Source organism: Pleurodeles waltl, chromosome 1_2 (genome assembly GCF_031143425.1).
Source record: "Pleurodeles waltl isolate 20211129_DDA chromosome 1_2, aPleWal1.hap1.20221129, whole genome shotgun sequence".
NCBI classification, from domain to species: domain Eukaryota; kingdom Metazoa; phylum Chordata; class Amphibia; order Caudata; family Salamandridae; genus Pleurodeles; species Pleurodeles waltl.
Window position 1 is genome coordinate 979,900,669 of NC_090437.1, and position 23,022 is coordinate 979,923,690.

A 23,022-nucleotide genomic window follows, 5' to 3' on the forward strand; every position below is an offset into this window, starting at 1 on the left:
CTTGTTCCGGTGCCTTCTTTTATTCCGAAAGTTAATTCTTCTTTCCATGCTCGCTAGGAGGACATCCTTCCTTCAGTGGAGGAGGTTTGTTTACATTCTTTAGATGTGTGCAGACCTTTGTTGGAGTATCTGCGTGTGGTGGCTCCTTTCCGTAAGGGTGATTCACTTTTTGTAAATTTCGGTCCGGCCCGTAAAGGGGAAAAGCCGTCCACGGCTTCCTTGAGTCGGTGGGTGAGATCGTTGATTCTGTTGGCCTATTCCTTGAAAGGGCTAGGGCCTCCCAAGGGGATTCAGGGTCGTTCTACCAGGGGTATGGCGGCTACGGTGGCTGAGCTTCAGGGGACTTCTGTGGTGGAAATTTGCAGGGCCGCCACTTGGGCCTCTCCTTCGACGTTTGTTCGGCATTATAGGCTGACTGACTTGGGTGGTTTGGAGTTGGTGTTGGGTCACCGGGTCTTATCCTCTATGAGGTAATAGGGGTAGGGTCTTGGTGGCCTGTGTGCATTATAATAAACTTCTTGCAACTCAGTGTCCGTCTCCTGTGTGTTTCTTGCTATGTCTCATTGGTTCTAAGGAAGGCGAGGGAGGGACGGGAGGTAATGCGTCCATTTTCTTACGATAATGGCATTACTCCTAGTCCTACTCCCTCGCCTTCCTTTCTGTTCCCTCCCGCCCCCCAGTACGGACTGTCTGAGTTGCTACTTGGGCTTGATTTTTGTACAGGAGGTGGTAGGGGTGGGGGGGGGGGGGGTTTAAAAAGGGGAAGGGAGGGTCTAGTGGGAGGCAGGAAGCCTCATTGGTTCTAAGGAAGGCGAGGGAGTAGGACTAGGAGTAATGCCATTATCGTAAGAAAATGGACGCATTTTCGATCTCTCTCTACAGAGGCCCTTCATTGAAAGCACATCTCTACCTTGCAGGCAATGCACCTTACCATGTATCACTTATTATGCGTACTATGTAACAGTAATACAAATTTCCTTAGTTACATTTTTTAAAAACATATACATCTTACCAAGAAGAAACCACCAGACACGAGTCGCAACACTCCAAAAAGATAGAAACACTCCTTGAGCCAGGCCCAGCAAAATCGCACCTCTGAAATAAAACACATTTTTGGTTAATTTTGATGCAGGAGTGAATTGCTATTCGTTTTCATGCTTTTGTACATAAGGCATCAGATGTTAAAAAGAAAGCAGGTTGTCCCAGGAAAAATGCGCAAGTGCTTCTCGCTCTGTACGTGAACAGTGTCTGGAGCCCCTCGCTTCCAGCCGGGGTAGTTAGAATCCAATGACTGACTCAGTAACACACGGATTGAAGTTGCGGATGTCAGCAGGGCTTTTCAGTGAAAGATTCCTGTTAAAACACTTGGGGGCACATTTACTAAAGTTTTGCGCTGGCGCAATGTGACACAAAGGGGTAAGTGACAGTTACTATCAAGCACAAAATTGTTTTGCACTGGAAAGGACGTCTTTCCTTGGACCAAAATACACATCCGATCGCTTTCACTCAAGCAGGTGTTACTGTGGCAGATCAGCAACAATCCCCACAGGTTTTAATATGAAACTTAGGGCCAGATGTAGGAAAGGTTTAGCGACTCGCAAACGGCGAAAAACACCATTTGCGAGTCGCTAAACCCCATCTGGTATGTAGAAATGCATTTTGCGAGTCGGAACCGACTCGCAAAATGCATTTCCGAGTCGCAAATAGGAAGGGGTGTTCCCTTCCTATTTGCGAGTCGCAGTGGTATGCAATTCCATTTCGCAAATGGACTCGCAGTTACCATCCACTTGAAGTGGATGGTAACCCACTCGCAAACGGGAAGGGGTCCCCATGGGACCCCTTCCCCTTTGTGACTGGACCTAATAATAATTTTTCAGAGCAGGCCACTACCTGCCCTGAAAAATACCGAAACAATAGGTTTCGGTTTATTTTTCAAAGTGCAGCTTGTTTTCCTTTAAGGAAAACGGGTTGCACTTTGAAAAAAAAACCTGCTTTATTTAAAAGCAGTCACGGACATGGAGGTCTGCTGTTCCCAGCAGGCCTCCATCCCCGTGAGTGCCCTGAGTCGCTATGGGGTCGCAAATTGCGACCCACCGCATTAATATTAATGAGGTGGGTCTTTGCGACCCCATAGCGACTCGCAGAAGGTGTCTGAGACACCTTTCTGCATCCCAAATTGCGACTTGCAATTTGCGAGTCGCAGGGACTCGCAAATTGCAAGTCGGAATTTGGGAGTTTTCCTACATCTGGCCCATAATCTACTAAGGGAGGCTGTCTGGATTTTGCTTCAAAGCTAACACATACTTGAAGTAGACATGAACAAGGGGAAATGTGTTCATTTCTCAAAAAAAGGCGTGTGCTGCAGTGTACACTACACATCCAATGCAGGGCCGGCTTAGCGCTGGTGGAGCCCAGTGCAGCAGCCTTGTTTGCCCACCCATGACCTACTTTTCCACGGATTCCCCACTACCAACTTCCAACAGCGCTCCTCATCTCTCCACAGTCCCTCTCACACATGCACTTAATTTGTTTTATAGCGCTACTCATGCCAGTGTAGGGTGTCAGAGCGCCTTATATCACGCACACGTTATGATGAATCACACGTGTGTAAAGAAGTCTATGGGAATTTTACATAGGACAACGAGGATTGCAAGGTGTAGGGATCACATGTTATCCTTACTAGTAGGCAGTATATTTTAAGAGTGTTTGGTCTGGAGAAGCACAGACTCTGCATTTAAAAAGTAACAGAGTGGTTAGGGTTGGTTGCACTAATACGAATGGATTTCTACCAACCTTACCCTTTTTATCTATTTTGGAATAATGAAAGACTGGGGAAAACATCGGAAGCCAACCCTGTGCCTTGCTGTTGTCATGCAGCTGTTTGATTACAGTTCACAGGCCACTGTGCCATATTAGGATTGTAACTTATGAACTGTAAGTAACAAAAGGATCTGTGTGACAAAAGTAGTAACCCCATGAGCTGTCCACATACAATACCGTTCTGTGGTCTGCGTGGTACATGTTCTTTCAGCAGGCACATTAACCCTCTGCGCTACTTTATGACGAGTCAGAACTGTCAATAGACAAATCTCAAATTCTCTCCAGCAGAAATATTAATCATTAGCGTTATCTTGACATTTTTATTGTTGTCTGAAAACTATCAACATACAAGGAAGCTTTCAAACCCATAATTTATTTCAAAACAGAGCAAGACAAGGTCAGAGCCAAGTGTGGCTGCACCGGTCGCACCACCCTACAGCCAGCCCTGATAAAATGCATGGGTTTCTTCTGAGTTTGTCTAGGCACAGGAATATGTTCTGGAAGGGTGTACTTCCTGTACAAAACGTATGCCAAAGAGTGCACACTCAGCCCTGCACCATGGTGTGAGGCTGCCTTATTAGACAAGATTAAGGGTCGAGCACGCAAAGTGCTCTGTCCCTCTTGTAATCTCTCTGTGGGCTTTTTACCATGCCAATGCCATGCCCATCAATTTGTTTGGTTTGTGGGCTTGCCTTTTAAAATACGCTTGATTGCATTAGTGAAAAGCATGCATACGTCATGCCTTTTCCAGTGGTAAGCCCTCCTCAAGCACACCGGCCAACTACTAAAAACATACAAGGCTCCAGGTTTTCCGGGTGGCTTCTGGACTACTTTTTCTTGTTATTTCATAGGCAGTGCGATCTCGCTGGGCAGTAGTCGTGCGCTTTGCATGACATCGACCCTGTTACATGGATAATTGCACTTTTGCCGGTTGCATGGATGCTTTTATTTTTGCTGGTTACGTAGGTACTTTTATTTTTGCTGGTTACATGGATACTTGCACTTTTGCCGATATGTTTCACTGAGAGCAAAATTCTGTTTCCTTTTGTGTGTCTGCTTTGCACTCATTGCAGCCATCGGCTTGCTTATGTGAAACCGTTTTACTTTTCATTTTCAATTTATGTGGCAAGAAAAGTCTGGTTAGCAGTTTACAACGCTAATAGCTCTAACTTGAGCAAACGCGAGACCCATTGCATTGTAAATACTTGTTAATAAATGTGGTTGTGCTGTGATTTTTCTCTTGCACAACAAAGCACACCATATTTGGTTGCTGCACTGCCTTGTGTGGAAAAATAGTAAGTCTGGGACCTATTTATTGTACTTTGTAAAATGAGGCTTCTAAGGTATTCAACGTTTTGTAATTACCTTTTCATGTCATCCTCACCACTAAGAAGATATGTCAACATCTGGTTGCATGAAAAATGATGCAAGGCAAAAAAAAAAAGGCTGATCTTGTGTTTATCACCAAATCTGCACTATTCATGTTAAGCAGCCACCTATATTCAGGGCAACTGGAATTATGCAGCAGGAAAGGGCCAAATTATGCAGCAGGAATGAGCAAATTATGGGGCAAGAAAAGGCAATGGGCTACAGAAAGTACTGTGCCACCCATGGGGGACCATGCAAACTGGGACTACAGGCTTGTCATTTGAGCCAGCGTGAAATGGTGCATGCACCTTTCACTCCAGACATAAGGTTTGCCTTTTATCATGGTCACTGCACTCTGAACTTGTATGTCACTGGTAAGGTAGGCCCTTTAGCCCAAGGGCAGGGGGCATGGTTCGTAATGGACATTGGTCAACAGAGTGGTCCAATTAAATATTGCCTTCCCTGAACATAAGCATGTTTGGAATCAAACATGTTGGAATCATGCAACTACACCAATTCCAGTGCTAGTTTCATGATACCATGTACCCTGAGGGTTCCCTAGGGGATGCTCCATCTCTGCCTGTACATCCTTCTAGGCTCTGCATGACAGCCCGTGATGCTACCAATCCCAGACACTGTTTTGCCCTCCTGCTGCTGAGCCAAACTAGGGCAGGGGAAGGCAGAACAAAGGATTTCCTGAAGGACAGAGGTGTGACCACCTCTTCTTTAGAAATAGGGGTCTCTGGGCTGGGGTGGGGTGCCTTTGAGGGCCCCCAGACTGTTTTGAAGAGCACATTTTAGTGCCCTCCTGGCATAAAACGGTTTGCACCAGTGCAAGAACCCCCGGTTCCTGTTCTGACACTACAAAGGGCTGGGGAGTGACCACCCCCCCTGTTCAGCTCCTCCCCTAGGGAGGTGCCCAGAGCTCTGCCAGGTGGCCACTTGAATCTGCCATCTTGGAAATGAGATGAGCTGAGGCCCCTGGGAGCATCTGACTTGATAGTCCAGCTGGGTGATGTCCTTGGCCTCCCTTGATAGGTGGGTCACTACAGTAAGTGCCCAACCCCCTTCATGGGTTACTTAAGGGCTCCCCTGAGGGTGGGGCCCTAGATTCGTCTGCAAGACTTCAGGAACCATGTGCAAGTCTTGTCTGCAAGTCTTGTCTAACAAAAGAGCCCTTTTTGTTATTTGGTGCAAGACACTTCTGCAACCTGGACACCAGAACCCCTGCTGTTTCTCTCTGGAACCAGAAGCAAGACTGTAACCAGTAGGAGGGCTTCTCCTGCAACTTTGTTTCCAAGTTCTGCAAAGACTTCTGCAACCCTGTGGCGGTGCATCCTCCAGAGTCACTGGGACTTTGCTTGCACTTAGGAAAGCAAGAAGGAATTTCCCTTGAAGTGAAGGAGTCACTCCCCTCCAACTGCAGGCACCTCAATGACAATGACTGCCCCACAGACTCCAAGGCAATGCAGCACAGACGGTGGTCCTGTGGCTCTTTAAAGGTCTGGCATATCTTATTTGCAACTAGGACGTTTGTGGTCACTCGCTGGAGCTGCTTGTCTGGAACCCCTATGCACCATGCCTGCTTGTCATTGTTGGCTCTTCAACCCAAAGACCTCCTAGCTCCAAGAAACCTCAGCCTCCAGCACTCTCCAGCTCCAAGAATGACGCCCTCTCTGCAACTCCTGCGATGTGGGCATCCCTCTTTTCTGTGCTGCTGAGGACTCCCTGTAACTCCCTGATGCCAGAAGGTCCTGCTGGGGGCTCCAACAATTCCTGCTGGCTTTCCTGCTTGCTGAGAGCTGGCCCTGACCTTTCTGCCGAGGTTGGGTCACTTGGACCTTGCTGGTCCCCACAAATCCTGCAGATTCCATGCAATGCTTCTCTGCATTTGCCAAGGCTTGTTGGTGGTCCCGCTGACCACTGATCCCTCGGCAATTTGATGGCCAGCGTGGGGCAGCTCATGGATGACTCCTGGGTTCCTCCTGCATCCCCTGGACTCCACAGCTGCACTTCTTCTCCCACTGTCCTTCAGGAAGCATTACCGAGAATGGTGGGCATTGCCCTCCTGCTCCTGGGTGCCCCTGGGTGGTCTGGACTCTGTCCCCTCTTTCCTTAAATGCTCTTCTTTGGGATTCCATGCCTGGGTTCCATCAACCTGGTCTACGGGTCGCAGCAGCAGCTGGACAACCGAGATCCCCATTGACTTCAGAAGGAGGTTCTGATACAACTCCACCCCTATGCATCTGGCCTCCCTGGTGTAGGTACTCCACTATTCTGGGTATCCACAGGTGGTTGCCCTATCCAACCTCCCTTGTCCCAATGGGTTTCCTCAGGGTCCTCTGGGAAGGGTCCTGAAACACGCAAACTCTAACCCTGACTTCCCCATGTTAGCCTATGGACACTGAGACAGGATTGCTACTCTGCACATGGGTGCCTGGGGAATCCTACCTACTTACCTTTGAGGTTTTAGTACTTCCCCAGTCCTAAGGGTCCTTGGGTGGTAGAGTGGGTTGGCAGTGATTTTCGCATTCCATTTTTTTTAGTATATGATTTGCCCCCCTCCCAATAGGGCCCCACATTATTTTATGCCTTTATTTACCTTTTGTTAAGTACATTTTTGTATGACCATATCTCCAGTTAGGAGATATACCAAAGTTAGTTCTAGAGTGTGTGTTATAATAGATATTACATATTTTTCTAACACTGGTGTGGTTCTTTCCTGTGTGTACTTCACTGACTGACTTGTGTGGTATTCGCAACTGCTTTACACCCTCCTGGATAAGCCTTCGCTGCTCTCCACAGCTACCCCTATGAGAGATCTGGTTATCTAGAGACACCTACACTATCACAAAGCATTGCCCCTGGACTCAGTACAGGGTGCATTGCCTATAGGTGCACACCATATACTGAGCCAGCCTCCTACAGGTACCATAGTTACCCTTATTCAAATGGTACACACTTTAATCTTGTATTATCTTGGGCTCACATGAATGCCATTTCGGTCTACCAGCATGCTACATTCCTAGCACTTTCTGTTCTCTGCCAGGCATATTAGTTTGTAGATGGTGCAGGTTTGCGTCATCACTCAACTGACTCACCTTCAGGTAAGGGTCCTACAGTTGTACATATCACCCATCTAGAAAAAGGATTTGACATGTGGTCTCAACTGAAAGGGACTGTTTTTTCACCCTGAGAACCCCACAATGATTCTGAGAGGTTGTTTTCTTTTATGTTTAATATTAAGTACATTGTTGTTGTTTTTTTACGTTCCTTAAGGAAATTGATGTCTTATTTTGAATTTGTGGATAATGTCCAATGCCCTTTTAGGTTTCTGGCTACAAGTTGATCATGGTTAAGATGTACAGTTGATATTACAAGAGTTGCTTGTGTGCCTTTGAGGATGCATGTGTCAGCTGAACATCCCATGGATGAGAGGCCATCCTGGACTTATAAGAGGCATATTTGTAGATCACAAGTTTGAGCCCAAGCTGGAGAGAGGAAGGTGTTTGTGCTTCAGAGTTGGTGCAATGAATCATCCTGTCTTGGGTGACTAATAATGTATGCTGCAAATTCAAACAGAAGGTATTTTACAACAATTAGAGATTCAGCATGTATGTTCTAGTTCTTTTGAAGTTAGCCACTTTATACTTAAATGAAGATTCTTACAGTTTTAGTGATCTACGCAATCAAATTCCTATTCATAATTTGACATGTAATAATACTCTAGGGGTTGCTCAGGAATATGTAAATGATGTGCAGTAGCAGGTCCTTCTTGGAAAGTGAAATGAATGACTTGTAATGCTTCCATTCAGTATGGAACTGGTGCAACGCAATTTTGCCTACCCTTTATTAGTCACAAATACATCACAGTTGCTTAAAGAACGTTTGAAATAAGTGTGCACTTAGCACATTATTCTTGTGTGGTTTAACAAATTAATTTAAGTGTTGCACTTAACATCATTATTAAAGAGTGTATTTACCATAGATTAGATAATTTACTCATATTACGACGTTCACCTTAACCGAGTGAAGCCCGAATTGAAGTCTATTGAGTTGAACCATCATTTAGTAGATAAAGTACTTACAATGAAGGTGGAATTCGACTGTCAAAATGTGTGCCTTAATGCATCAAATAACACTTACTGGTTAAAAATAATTCATGTATATGTAGAATGTGATTTCACACATGTGCATTACATATTCATATACGTGATTTAATTGTGGCTCTAAGTCATACTGACACATGGTTCTTTAATGAAGGTTACATGTAATACAAATTTATGCAATGTACTAGAAACTTATATTCATTTGTGTTTAGATGCCCATTCTTAAATTAATACCTTAACTTGTTCTTACAATTTAGGCCTATAATTCACCATGCTGCGTAAATGCTGTTTTTCCATTTCTGTTAACATGACATTTCTTGCAGGTGTTTTCACATGAAATGTTAGTTTGGAAATCAATGTGCTATTTTCTTATTCAGAGAGAGTTTGAGAAAGCAACCTTGAAAGGTACACAGAGGCAACAAGCGAAGCCTTATTCATACATGTTGCAGATGATGTTCAGGAGACCAAGGACAGCAACATTCCCAGAACTACTGTGCAGCCTAATGCTGATGTTGCAAGTTACACAGTGAGATAGGAGAAAATGAAGCTTGAAGTGGTCTGACCAAAAGAGGTATTTCCTAACAGATTTTGTGAAACTAGAGATTTTACTGATTGATAGGGTGGCAGATTTTCATTGGACTTTGAGAGTTACAGACCTCTGTCTTTCCTTCTTGTCCCCTTGCTTCACTGAGTGTAGCTTAGGCTTACACTTAACTCTTCAAGAAGACTCTTGATGGTGCTTCTGAAATGCTGACATCTTTCTCCTCAACTTCCCTTTCTATTTTCAAAATCATTTTTGCCTTGTTTCCGTTTCTCACCTTTTGCTTTATGTTTTTAGTTAGAGTCTCAATTTTTATTGTTTAGGCTCTAAGGAACTTGTCCATAGTTTGTTTAGCTGGAGGATTTCACTTGCACTCGTGTAAGAGATTGAGTCAGCGTCCAGTTTCCGAGCATCAAATAATGGTATTGTTCTTTTGTATCACCATTGCAGAGTTACTTGTTTGCCTAATTTTAGTTAGTTCACATCAATTTATTTAGGAGGTTTGGACTACCTGTTGTTATTCTGTATCTTTATAGCATGGTTTTAAGAGTTGTTTATTTGAACTTGATTATAAGCTTGTAATACATCCCTTTAACCCATAGCTACTGATTCCTAGTCCTCATTGTGTAGCCAAATGGTTATGCTGTTAATTGAATTTGATTGATGTACATGATAACTCCCATCACCTCTCAGTCCGTCTAAAGGGTCCATCGGAGGATCTATGGTAAGAGAAAGTTTGGCCTAGGAAATGCTCCAGCAGATCAATTCTTTATCCGTGAGACACTTTAAAGCTACCTCAAGTTGAGAATATGGTCAATTTCCTCTGCCTTGTCTAATACAATCCCCTTTCAGGATTTTAGGTAAGTACTAAATTGAGATTCGCCTGTGAAACATTAAAGGTTTAATTTATGTAATATTACAGGACCTTCTCTGGATGTTGAAGACCTTGGCCTACTTAAGTAAATTTGATGATGCTTGACGGTAGCATGAGATTTTCCTGTTCTGGTTTCTTCTCAACAAATCCCTTTCTATTTTTAATCTTTGTGTTTAGGGAGCTAGTGCTCTTGTTCTGTAGCCTGTGTTAGGTGTAGGAAGTGCCCTGCAGGCTGTAAAAGCTACAGCCTTACTGTCAGGAAATGTATGTGGCAAGGGTTTATCATATTCCAGTGTTGATGGCTTCATCTTGCCAATCAAATCAAGCCTTTCGAAAATGTTCATATACATTGATCCATGACAATTGCCTCTTGACTAATATGGGAAAATCTTTTGTTGCCGTCATTGCTGTATTTCTTATAGTGATTTATTGGTTGTGCAGCACTTTGGTTTGCGTGGTGTTTACAACCACCTCTTACATTCCTGCCCTTGTTTATTACAAGATTTATTGCATGGTACTGTATCTGTGCTCCGTGTTCCACAGGGACATAACAGCAGCGTTTTAAAAATATGCCCTTGATGGGCAGGCTGAATGTTAGAAGGTATCCAGGTTTTGGTGACCATAACCTTATGGCACATGTGGTATAACATCATGCTGGTGCTGATTCTGATGTTCTGTGACAACTGTTTTTCCATTAGTAACTGTTTTTGTCAGATATTAAGTATAAGTATTGGCCTGTATAAGATCTTTGGGAGCAGAAGAAAAAGGTGGCTGGGCTGGAGTTTCCTTCCACCCACTCTCTTTTGTCTCATTGTCGGATCCTTTATACCAGCCACCACCCCCATTTAGAGATTAGGGAATTATGGGTTTGGGAAACCTCTTAAGTGTTTCCTGTAGTAATTGTTGGAGACGCTACCTTGCTGTAATGACACCTATGATTGTTCTACAATAATTCTCTACATAAGCACATGAAGGGAGAGCTGGTATACAGCAGGTGTTGAAGACTCAAGCTGTAGTGATAGACATTAGTCCCAGTTCTTTTATTAGACCATTGCAGAACTGTTCATGGTTGCATTTGTTTTTCTTTGTTAGATTTTCCAGTGCTGTGTTACTTGCTCTCGGGGGTATTGATGGCTGGTATTCCAAAAGGCCCTGGGAAAGATGTAGTGTCTTAGATTTTATTCTGCTTGCGTCAGGAACTCTGGATATCAGGATTAGGCTAACAAGTAAAGTGAGTGTGACCTCAGCAAAGATAGGGTAATTCTGGTGGAGAGGTTTAGCATATACAAGACAGATAGCTGGATGTTGGGAAGGGACACAACAAGACAGAATCGGTGGACTGGAACAAGTATGGATTGGAACCATGGAACTGAACAGCGTAATGTCTGCAAATACAAACTATCACAAATGATGGGTTTCATGTTCTTTGAGGAGTGATCTCTCTGTGAGGGGTAAAGATCATACAAAAGAAAAGGAGCATATACTCTCACAGAGTCTGGGAACTCACCCAGATGCTCTTATGGGAAAAGAGTTTCTGGGTGAGTTGCTGTGCTAGAAGCACCAAGCCTCAGAATCTCACTCACACTCTTGGTAAAAAATATTCAAGCTACCAACACAACCACAAGAGATGACAAAAGGGAATACAACCAGAAACATGAACTGGGCTCTGGGAAAATTAGGACCAGTTTCAAGAACAGAGACAAGAATGATCTCTGTCTGAAGACTGCAGAAAGGCAGGTTACAAACAAACAGAGAAAGGAGTGGAAAAATGAACACAGGGTAAGGAACAAGAATTCAAGACTCAGAATCTGCATAACAAGGGCAGGGCAAATAGTGTGCACACTGAACTAGAGCCACTGGAAAAACGAGGGGCAGAGAACCTGCACCAGCAAGGAAAAGAAATAAGTAGGAACAAGTAACAAAGCAAGGACTAGTGACCACTGGACAGAATTACACCAAATTTGGCAGAAAGGTAGCTCTTGGTCCAGAAAGAGCCCTTTTTGTTATTTGGTGGCTGAAGTCGAGTCCCAGGTGAAAATATATAAATAACAAAATAATGCAAAATACAGAAGGGGCCATGGTACAAACACCCTGACCCCTTAGCTCTGGCGGTGGAGTCCCAAAGGGCCCCCCCACAGGGCTAAACAGCATTTTTTTTTATCTGCTGTACATTCAGAGCCTAACTATAACATCCCTGTAACCTTTGTTTTTTTCAGTGTATGTATATGTATATATATATATATATATGTATTTATATACACACTTAAAAAAAGTTTACAGGTATGTTATAGTTAGGCTCTGAATTTACTCCTACAAAACCATAGAAATTCACCTGTTATAGTTCTAGTTTTTTTATAGAATCTGTTTTTATTAGTATTTTTGAAGTATAGAACCAGCCTATCACAGCACTTAAAGAACATATACCAACAATTAACTATTGAGGCCATTGCTACAGACGATCATGTAACATATACATCATTATTATCCTTGTCATTAAGCCACACATATAATTTCCAACTTCATACGTATACTTTTACAGTCGTTATGTTATTCCTGTATAATGTGCCCTCATGTTCTCATATGTCTCCTCATCTGTTGTGTCACTCAATAATTGACTATATCTTGCTTCAAAGTTATTTACAAATGTGCCCAAGGTTTGTATTTCTTCTTCTGTCTTATCATCTGTTCTTACTTGTTTAAGGCGTACCTCCTTTGCCACCGCCAACTCCAGCACATCCCTCCGCCAGTGCTCCACACTTGGCCTTCTTTGGCTCAACCAAGTGATAGCTTCCCTGCGTTTGGCTAAGAGAAGTGTCAACTGGGTAAATTTATACTCCATCCTTTTCATTTTTTGAAATCTCCTAGGAGTCCAGCCATAGGGTGACAATCTATGTGAATCCCACAAGATTCCTCTAGGTATGTTATCACTGCTTCCCAGTATGTCTTAACCAGCGGACAACACCAAGCCGGATGCAGAAAGGTCGCCATGCTCTCTGGGCATCTGCGGCACCCTTCTAACTTCGAGGGGTCCATCTTAAGAAGCAATAATGGTGTGGCATAGGTATGATGTAAATAAATAAAGTGTGCCAATTTAAATCTCGCATTACATGACACAGTGTGGACCAGTGAACACATTCTATGCCTGCGTGAATCATCAATCTGTTCCTCTAGCTCTTCTTCCCATGCAGTTTTTTTACCTAAACTGAAGTTTTGGCCTACCTGCGAGCAGAGCCTTATACATATGGGTGATCAAGTGACGTGTTGCTCTCAGCTCGAATAAAGACCGAAGTAGGAGCAATGTTGATGGAGTATTCGGGTAGTCAGGCCAGATCCCTTTGATGATATTTTCTATTCTTGTGTGTAGGAGGAACTGATGTTTCCCCAAAGTGAACTTGTTTTGTGCTGCTTCAAAGGAGATAAAAGTATCTGTGTGGTAAAGGTCTCCTAGCATTTGGCATTTCCCATCCCACCACACCGTAGTATCAACGGCTTACGCTAGGGTGCGGAAAGTGTGTAAATCCCAGCAGGGGAGTTCTTTAGCAAATGGCGCTCCCCGCAACATCACTTTCACTGTGCGTTCCCACAGGGTTGACGTGTGTGTGATGAGATAGAGCACCCAGTCCATGGTCCTGCTGCCACAGTGTAACAACTGTGGGAATGTATTTATCCTGCTCCCATCTGCTAGGAGTGACCTCTCCCAGTTCTCATCCTCTGTGTACCAGTGTGCAGCATGTTCAAGTTGGGATACTAGGCAGTACATCTCCAGGATCGGGAGGGAAAGACCACCCTCCCGTGTAGGCAGGTGTAGGTATTCCCTCGCCACCCTGCATCTACCGCCCTTCCAAATAAGTGTGGTAAGCAATGAGTGCAATCACCTGAATGTCGCGCTAGGGAGTGTATCAAATTAATATTGTAGCGTGTGTAAGCAGCGGGGCAGGAAAACCATTTTTGCCACTGCAATTCACCCAATCATGGATAGTGGGAGTGTGTTCCAGAATTGTATTGAGGCCCTAAGTCCCTCTATCACTCTATCTTTTGTTGTATTGTAGTTGTTTCTGTCGTGTGCTCGCTCTCATCACTCCTAATTACCGGAATTTATCCTATTCCGAGTGCATGGGAGCGGTGGTAGCACCCTCTGCTTCATTCTCGCCATCCCACCCAGTGGAAACACCAAGGATTTATCCACATTGATTCGAATGCCAGTGATTTCCACAAAGGCATTCAAATATTGCAGTAGTAAAGGAAGCGATTCTCTAGGGGATTTAAGGTAAAAAAGAGTGTCATCTACATATAACGACACCAGGTGTGTTGTGTCGCCCACCCTAATCCCCCACCTCATTAAAACTTGTTTGATTTGGATCGCAAGAGGCTCCAAGGCCAGTGCAAAAAGAAGGGGTGACAGTGGACACCCCTGTCGCGTTTCACTGCCACAGTCTAAGGAATTGAGCACAATTGTCCCATTCTTACTTAAGCGATTGGTTCTGTATACAGTAACTGTATCCATGCCCGGACCTGAGGGCCAAACTCCATTGCTTCCAATACTCCCATAAGGTACTGCCTATCTACAGTGTCAAAGGCTTTAGCAATATCATAGACACCACTACCATCTCTGTCAAGAAGTCTGCCGTCTCATGCATCATGTGCATTAGCCGGCGCAGATTCATGGTGGTGCTCCTGCCCGGTATGAATCCGTATTGGTCAATGTGTACCGACTGAGTAACCACCATCCGTAGATGTAGTGCTAGCAATTTGCAAAGTATCTTCATATCTGTAGTAATTATTGTAAGAGGTTGATGTGAAGAGGGATCCGAAGGGTCTGGGCCTTGCTTTAATATCATGGTGATACACCCTTCTCTCATTGTGGGGGGCAGAATCCCTGTTGATTTTGCCTCTAAGTATACCTCTAATAACCGTTGGCTGATGTCCACCGTGTAGGTGCGAAAGAACTCGGCTGGGAAGCCATCGCTATCCGGCAATTTCCCGCCAGGCAGTAGTGTAAGTGCGTGTCTAACTTCTTCAAGTGTGATAAGTGCATCCAGTTCATGCACTGCCTGCACTCCAATTTGTGGCAAGGTAAGAGATTCCAAAAACCTTTGACACCCTATTGGTGTTCCTCCCATTGAGTTTATAATAAACTTGCTTCAAATGGGTTTGAAGTAATCTACTATAGCAGTTTGTGTGTAGGCATCAGTCTCAGTAGGGGTCTTAAGATGCACAATGGGGGGGCAGATATGTCTCGGCACAATATCCAGGCCAATAGTTGAACTGAACTATCTCAATCTCTGTGCAATAACTGGTGGATTTCAGTGTGTCCCTCACCGACAGCACCTTTCTCTGTAGAGCAGTTTCCGCGTCCCTTCCCTTCTTATCTTCAGGTGGTAGCTGTTGACATGCCACCAGTTCCCCCTCCCCGTGAAGGAGTTCAGCCTGTAGAGCCTTACGCACCCCACACACCAGTCCCACACACCGACCCCTAAGAACCACCTTCATTGCTTCCCATTCCATGGCCCGACTCTTTGTACCCAACCAGTTGTTCACTAAGTAATTTTGCAGTGTTTCGGCAAATGTTTCCCTCCTGTTAGTGTCTTGTAGTATGTCGGTAGGGAACCTCCACGTGTTTGAGAACCTGTTGCCAATAACCCAGTCAAATGAGCATACCACTGGAGCATGGTCAGACAAATGTCAAGAAAGATGCGGCAACAGTCAGAGCCCCTGGAATCATGTGATCAGATATCAATATAAGATCTAATCTACTATATGTGCTGTATGTCTATGAGTAGCACGTGTATTCCTGCCACCCGGGGTGTGCCTCTTTCCATATGTCTCTCAATCCCAACTATGCCATCACGTCCCTTAATTGGGGTGTCATCTTAGGTTTAGTATGTTGCCTTGAAGGATGGCGATCCTGGTCCCCATCTATTACACAATTAAAGTCTCCCACCCAGAATAATTTGTCATCTATGGCGGGAGTAACTACTTCCCTAACTGTGCCATAAAAGGAGCCATCATCTACATTCAGCTCATATGAGTTTACAAAGGTCAAGCCTATTCCGTCTAGTCTACCCTGCAAGAACAAGAATCGGCCCTCGACATCAGCTTCCAAGTATGTCAGTGTGAATGGCACCCTGAGGCGAACCACATTAATACACCTTGGGAATAGGAAGAGTAGTTAGGATTATATACTTGACCCCTCCAGTATTCTAGCAAGTTTTTGTGCTTCTTGGTCAGTAAGATGTGTCTCCTGTAAACATGCTATACCTATGTGCTGCTGTTTAAGCATTGAGAGCTCTCTATACCACTTCTGGTAGGATCGCAATCTGCGGACATTCCAGGTGAGGAGTTTCCACTTATTCAGGATATGCAAAATCAGTGTGGTGTATGTCTGTGTGGTCCATGTGCACACATATTATCATAGCATTGTAGCAGCAATCCCACAACATTAATTTGAAAAACATTTCAGCAAAACATTTCGCAAATCCCACCCTCCCTGAACAAGAATGTGTCAACCAGTTTCGCATTCTCACTCACATATCTAGATGTGCCAGAATGTGCACCTTCTTCCCACTCCCCAATAGCCTACCAGTGATGGCTCCTCTCCTCCAACCTCACTATTGACAGTGTTTTAATTATTGTACTAAGCATCATTATGTACTGCTGTGCCCCGCCGAGGTCAGTGTCATTAGCAAGGGTACATCGAGTATGATCACAGCAAATAGTGTTTACTTATCTTGGCAGGAAATTGTCAGTCATCAACACTGTATCCACTGCCAGGTACATACGGTTGTCGCTATCTCATTGAACCCTTCTCCGTCAGTCATTCTCCCCACCTCATATGCTATTCATTGTCAATCTTGCCTGAATGTGCCCCCAGACCAGCACATTGCTCACCTCTTATTAAAATATCAGTTTACAAAACACAGCACAACGGTGAGACCCCCTCTTGTAGAATACCCCTGCCTGAATGAAAATCAAAATACAGTTCCCATATTGTTATTCCTAATCACAGAGAGGGTCTTAGGCATTGTCCACCATAACAGGAGCCATGGCATCCCGGTTCGAGTGTGCAGAAGCGTTGCCCCCCTCACTGCCCCCCTCCGATTCAAGGGTCTTGTGTCGCTCTTCTGGTGTGGTAGCCATCGTGCCATCCTCTCGAATCACCACACGGCCAGGGCCCTCCACAGCAGACCTCGCCTGCTGCGTCAGGTGGCGCCGCCAGGATCTAAGAGTTCCCCCCCTCTTGCCAGACTGCTCCTGTTGGGTCCACGGAAACCCCCACTCTGGGGCAGTCAAGTCATGCCACGACCATACCTCCACAGGCTGTTAAAAAAAGTGCGTCTTCCTGCAAATATTATTTTCAGTTTGGCTGGGTAGAGCAGCATGTAGAGTATATTCATGGCCCTAAGTCGTTTCTTCACCTCTAGGAAAGTTGGTGCATTCTTGGACATTATGCATATAATCCAAGTAAATTGCAATTTTCTGCACTTCATATTGTGAAGTAGGTTTGTCTCTGTCCACTCTAAGATGGCATCTTTATCTCAATAATTGAGGAGTCGGGCTATGAAGGCCCTCGGAGGGACTTCTGGTGAAGGCCTGGCAGCCAGCCCCCTATGTGCCCTCGGTACTAAAAAGTGAGCTGAGGGCCCTGCTGGTTTCAGCTCCGCTCACAACCAGGCCTCAAGGAAATGTTCAGATGATTGCCCTTCCACCCCCTTCAGGAAATCCTAGGAGGTGGATATTGTTTCATCTGGAGGGGCCTTCAGCATCCTCTGCTCTGTCTTCGAACGCTGCCGTCACTTTAATCATTTGTGTCATCTGCTGCTTAAGTTGCTGTACTACAGTTTGCAGAGAAGTTATATTAGTCTTTGCCTTTGACACCTTTTCAGTTATTTCACGCAGCTCTGCTCTGAGTAGATTAACTTCTATTGTGACACGGGCTATCTGCACTTCCAGGGCTGCATGAGATCCCTGTATAGCCTCCATCAGAGCTGCCCTCGAGGGGTCCTCCTGCTCATTTAATGACAGATCTGAAGAGTCCCCCACTTGCCCGGTGAGTTGCTGCGTGGCCTGGTGCGGTGTTGTATATTGAGTAATGGTATTGCCCTGAGGCTGCAGTTGTGCCTGATGTTTCCCCATACCTCACTTCATTCCCGTCGTGGGGGGCAGTCAAAATTGGCCTGTACCGTAGTAAGAGGCCTCCAAGTCATTCGTTGTCACAAGTCGGGCTGATCTAGGCTTCACCGCTCTCCAATGCACCTTCAGTGGTAGTTGTGGCAAGTCTGTCCCTCCGACTGGGCTGCAGTGTCCATTTGTTGCCTGGCCATGCAAGTGCTCAGGCCCTCTAGATGACCCATTATCCCACCATGATGATATGCCCAGGGCAACTCCCATACCCAGTAGGGTCGGCTCTGATGCCTCCCTCCCGGCACCCCCGCAGTGTCAAGGCAGTCTATGGCGTGGGTGTTCAGGAATACCACAGTACCCGCCAACACCACTACTGTCAGGAATAAGGCCAAGCGTGGTCCAGGTCCCGCCCAAAACTCTGCGGCGCTTTATGCGCACCACTTGTCATCCCCTCTTGTTCCAAAGGTGGCCATCAGCGTCATCTGCTCTGTAGCAAAGCTCATAGAGCTGCAGGTTCAGGACATTGGTGGACAAGATGCACTTATCAGTGCTATTCCATGAAGGGACTACAATTCCCATGTTTTTAGAGGCAGCAGCCATCTTGGGGTGCGGCAGGCCTATAAAGCCCAGCCACACTCAAGCACGTTGCTCACTATTTTGAAGACTTCGATGCAGTCAGACCTCGTAGGGGGTTCTCTGAAGAAGAGCAGAGTTCCTGCATGGCAGAGTGACATCCAATCAAAGTATCCTTGTTTCCATGGTGAATTCAAAAACGAGTAGGTCAATCTCATAGCAGTAAGGCCTTGATGAATCCAATTTTGGAGGAAGTCATTATTTCCAGAAGTAAAGCGCCCCTTAGCACAGCGAGCAAAGCGTTTTCAGTGTCCAGAGTACATCGGCCTTGGCGTGACGATCAAAGGCGTCAGAGCACAGACGTAAAGCGCTCTTTGCACGACAATCAAGTGCTTCCGGTCACAGATGTAAAGCGCTCTAGGCATGGCAATTCAAGCACTTCAGTCCACAGGTGTAAAGCGCTCTAGGCACAGCAATTCAAGCGCCTCAGTCCACAGGTGTAAAGCGCTCTTGACACGGCGATTCAAGTGCTTCAGTCCACAGATGTAAAGCGCTCTTGGCACGGCAAATCAAGCGCTTCAGTCCACAGGTGTAAAGCACTCTTTGCTCGACAATTCAAGTGCTTCAGGTCACAGATGTAAAGCGCTCTTGGCACGGCAATTCAAGCGCTTCAGTCCACAGGTGTAAAGCGCTCTTGGCACGGCAATTCAAGTGCTTTAGTTCACAGATGTAAAGCGCTCTTGGCACGGCAATTCAAGCGCTTCAGTCCACAGATGTAAAGCACTCTTGGCACGGCAATTTAAGCGCTTCAGTTCACAGGTGTAAAGCGCTCTAAGCACGGCAATTCAAGCGCTTCAGTACACAGATGTAAAGCGCTCTTGGCACGGCAATTCAAGCGCTTCAGTCCGCAATTCAAGAGCTTCAGTCCACAGCAATAAAAGCCTCTTGGCACAACAATCAAAGTGATTCAGGCCACATGAGTAAAGCACCCCCTTAGCATAACGAGCGTAGCGCTTCAGGCAAGACAAGTAAAAGCGCTTCCTGGTATTATAAGTAAAGCGCTTCAAGTTCAATGAGTAAAAACTTTTCGCCTTTATAGTTGTGAATGTGAAAGTATTTTTGGAGATAAGCAAATCATAGTTTTCATTGTTTTTTGGAAAGCATAATATGTGAAAAGCATATTTAATTCTTTGAGATTTTCTAGGTCATTATCAAAGGTTTATGTTATGAATGCATAGATGTTACAGGATTGACATTCTGAGTATGATCATAGTCCAAAGCTCTTGCCATCTCTTGGTTCTTAGGTCGTAGTTTATTTTTGTTCCATTATTCAAAGGGGCTTTGCCCTCATTTCAAAAGGGGTCTCCATCTGATATCGGAGACGCATTTTAGTCCAGAGTCTATTGATGAGTTATATTTCTATGAATGAGTAAGTGCATATTTGTTCTAAACTTTTTCTTTTCAGATCTCCCTCCCTGCTGTTCCCTACCCTAATTCCCTTCCCCCCCGACTGGCTTCATCATAACTCTATCCTATAATATCTTTCTGAGTTGTTGACGCCGGAAGGTGGGCCTTTTGTTCAGCAACGTGCAGATCCCGAGGAAAGGACACTGTGACACCTACATGCTGAGCCTTATTTTCCACCAGCCTAGTATTCACTGCAGTCGGCAAGGCCCAATGCAAAGTCTACAGACAGGGCTCTCAAATCCCAGCAGGCGATTAACGGGCCCCTCTTTCCGAGAAAGGGGGCAACAGTTCCAACAGGGCCCCTGGCAGCCCCCCCAACAGCACACCCCTAGTCCTCAAGAGGCCACCAGTGTCTGCTCCCCAAGCGCGTGGCTGGCCCCTCCCAGAGCAGCCACCAGACCTGGTTGTCTCCTCTAATGTCTTCGGACCTCACACTGCCCCCAGCCGCTCCTCCTCACTTGTCGAGGCGTGTCATCCTTAGTCTCCGGCCTGTCGGTCCTCCAGGGCAGGCCGCGGCTTCCCTGGCATGTCCTCCATCTCCGTCACCTGGCCACTGGAGAGGAAGCCCGCCCTGTGCTCCACCAGGCCCCGGAGCCCCCTGTGGAGGTGGCAAACGTACAACCAGACCACAACAGTCCAGAACGGCTCCAGCAAGTCTCTGTTCCCTTCAGTGGCCCCGGGCAGGATCCAGTAGCCACCGCATCAACAGTCCCACCCACTCCCCCACCCCCGATGGCAGGATCTGCAGCCTTCAACACCACAGACTACGGGCTTGTTCTTCCACAGTCGGCCGAGTACCCACCAGCGGCCGAACGCCATGTTGTAGGCAAGGGTCAGCCTCTGCAACGTTGTCAGGAATGACTTAAGAGTGCTCTCTGAACCGTCAGAGTGCTGATATGTGCAGGATAATCAGATATCAGAGCTCTTTAGGAGCGCATCCTGCTGGCCATGTTTCTGGCCACGCCCCTAGTTATAGTTAGAGTTATCTCAAGTAACTATAACTCCTGCCATCACCATGCACAGTGTTTTTGTCAAAACTTTAACTGCAAATATTACATTGATATTATTCATTATGTTATGAAAGATGTCATGAGTGCAGTAATTTGTGGGGTAATTAGCAGTACATAACAAAGGCGCAAGTTATAGTTACCTTAGGGCACAAGTTATAGTTATTTGAGCTAACTCTAACTATAACTTGTGAATTTTTTTACAAGTAAATTCAGAACCTAACTATAATGTCCCTGTAACCTTTGGTTTTCTAAGTGAATTTTTATGTTTTTTTTAATTCTGTTTCCTAACTATAACGTCCTTGTAACCTTTGTTTTTTCAGTGAATTTCTATGTTTTTTGTTAACGTGAAGTAATTTTAAGTAACTCTACGTTAATCTAACCACCGCTGCGCACAACCTCCCTGCACACAGGATAACATTGCCCCAGGAATGTGGTGGTTCCCAGGGCAGTGGGGGGGGTGGCTAGGGGCAGCTGCCCCCCCATGATTGAAGTCCCAGGGAGGTGGGGGTCCCCGGGGCTGCAGGGGGGGTGCATGCCCCACATTCTATATTTAATTTAGCCCTGGGGAGGTGGCGGTCATAGGGCCTCCCCCATTTTAAAATAAACTTTTGGCCTGGGGAGGTGGTGGTCCTCGGGGAAAGCTGCACGACCCCCTGCATTCCAATTACTAATGCCCCGAGACGATGGCTTCCCCCGGGGTTAATGGAAGACATAGGAGGGTGGCCCCGTGCATCCCCCTCCTTAATTAAAGGCCCCAATGCCCACGGGAGCTGGTCCACAGAGGGGCTAATTTAAAACAAGCATTTGCGATGCAATGGGACTCGCATTTCTCCGAGTTAATAAGCAGTTGTAAACTCCCAACCAGACTTTTCTTGCCTCCTTAAAAGGAAAAAAGCGTGCGATTGTGCTGCTACAGTTCATTCGTAATGAAACCTATAGACAAAAGTGCAACTATCTATGTAACAGGCAAAAGCGCCATTAACTATGTAACAGGGTCGATAGCATGCAAACGCTCGACTTCTGCCCAGCGAGATCGTGCTGAGAAAAAAGAAAAAAAGTAGTCCACAAACCGGACCGAAATCAGCGATCCTTGTATGTTTTCATTACTTGGTCGCTGCGCTCGAGGAGGGCTAACCACCGGAAAAGGCATGACGTATGCATGCCTTCCACTAATGAAAGCAAGCAGATTTGAAAAGGCAAGCCCAATGAAAGACACTGACATGACATGGACGGTGCTCCGAGCCCTTTTCTAACTACTACAGCGTCTCGCAAGCGATACACATGCGCAAGCGCATGCTAGTGCAGGCTCGACCATAAAAAAGGGTGGGAGTTGGTAAAATCCATGGATTTTCCACTATTTAAACAAAATACACTTTTTAGCCCTGGTGGGGTCCCTCTGGGACCCCAACTCCAGAACTAAGAGGCAGACTGTCCCTACCCTGGCCCCTTTTCTTTTTTTCTAAACTTTTTTCCTGGGACTCGTCTGAAGCTGAATCCCAAGATGGCTGCTAACACTTCCTGCTTGAAATGTTGACAGCCAATCAGATATCTGCATAGGGACAGTTGGATCAGCGTCCCTATATATCGATATTTTTTAAACTACTGAACAGATTTACACTTAATCACAAAAAGCGTGGTTTTGAGACCAAGATCTAGCATTCTACCAAATATGGTGTAATTCCGTTCAGTGGTTCGGGCTGTAGTCATATTCAAGTTTGAAAAATCCCATTGACTTAGAAGGGGGAAAAGGTGCTTTGGGACACACCCTGTTTCTCAGGCCCTGCTTGACAGATCACCCTGAAACTTTCTAGTAAGCAGCTGATCTGATCAAAGTGTAAGTTTTGAAAATTACGTGAAGATTCGTCCTGTGGTGCCAAAGTTATTGGCCAAACAAAAAACGCTCTGTCTATGGTAAAAAAAAAAAAGTATTAATTATAACTACCTAGTGGCGACCGCCATTTGGATATATAGATATATATATATGTCCACACTTTCCTCCTGCTTAAAGAAAGACAGGCACTCCAAGAGCGGGTGAATTTGCAGTATATTTTATTTAACAAGTACAACAGGAACGCGTTTCGGCATTACTGCCTTTGTCAGCGTGTTCGCTGCCATGTTTGCCTGTTGCCTGAACAGGTG

The 23,022-nt window shown here is 45.5% G+C and overlaps 1 protein-coding gene across 1 annotated transcript in view; it reads right to left on the minus strand.

Moving 5' to 3' along the window:
• CWH43 (cell wall biogenesis 43 C-terminal homolog) overlaps positions 1 to 23,022 on the minus strand; it is a 460,620-nt gene that overhangs the window by 277,490 nt on the left and 160,108 nt on the right. Inside the window, exon 6 of the mRNA XM_069201483.1 lies at positions 1,013 to 1,095. Coding sequence (XP_069057584.1) covers positions 1,013 to 1,095 — 83 coding nt within the window. The remainder of the gene's footprint in view (positions 1 to 1,012; positions 1,096 to 23,022) is intronic.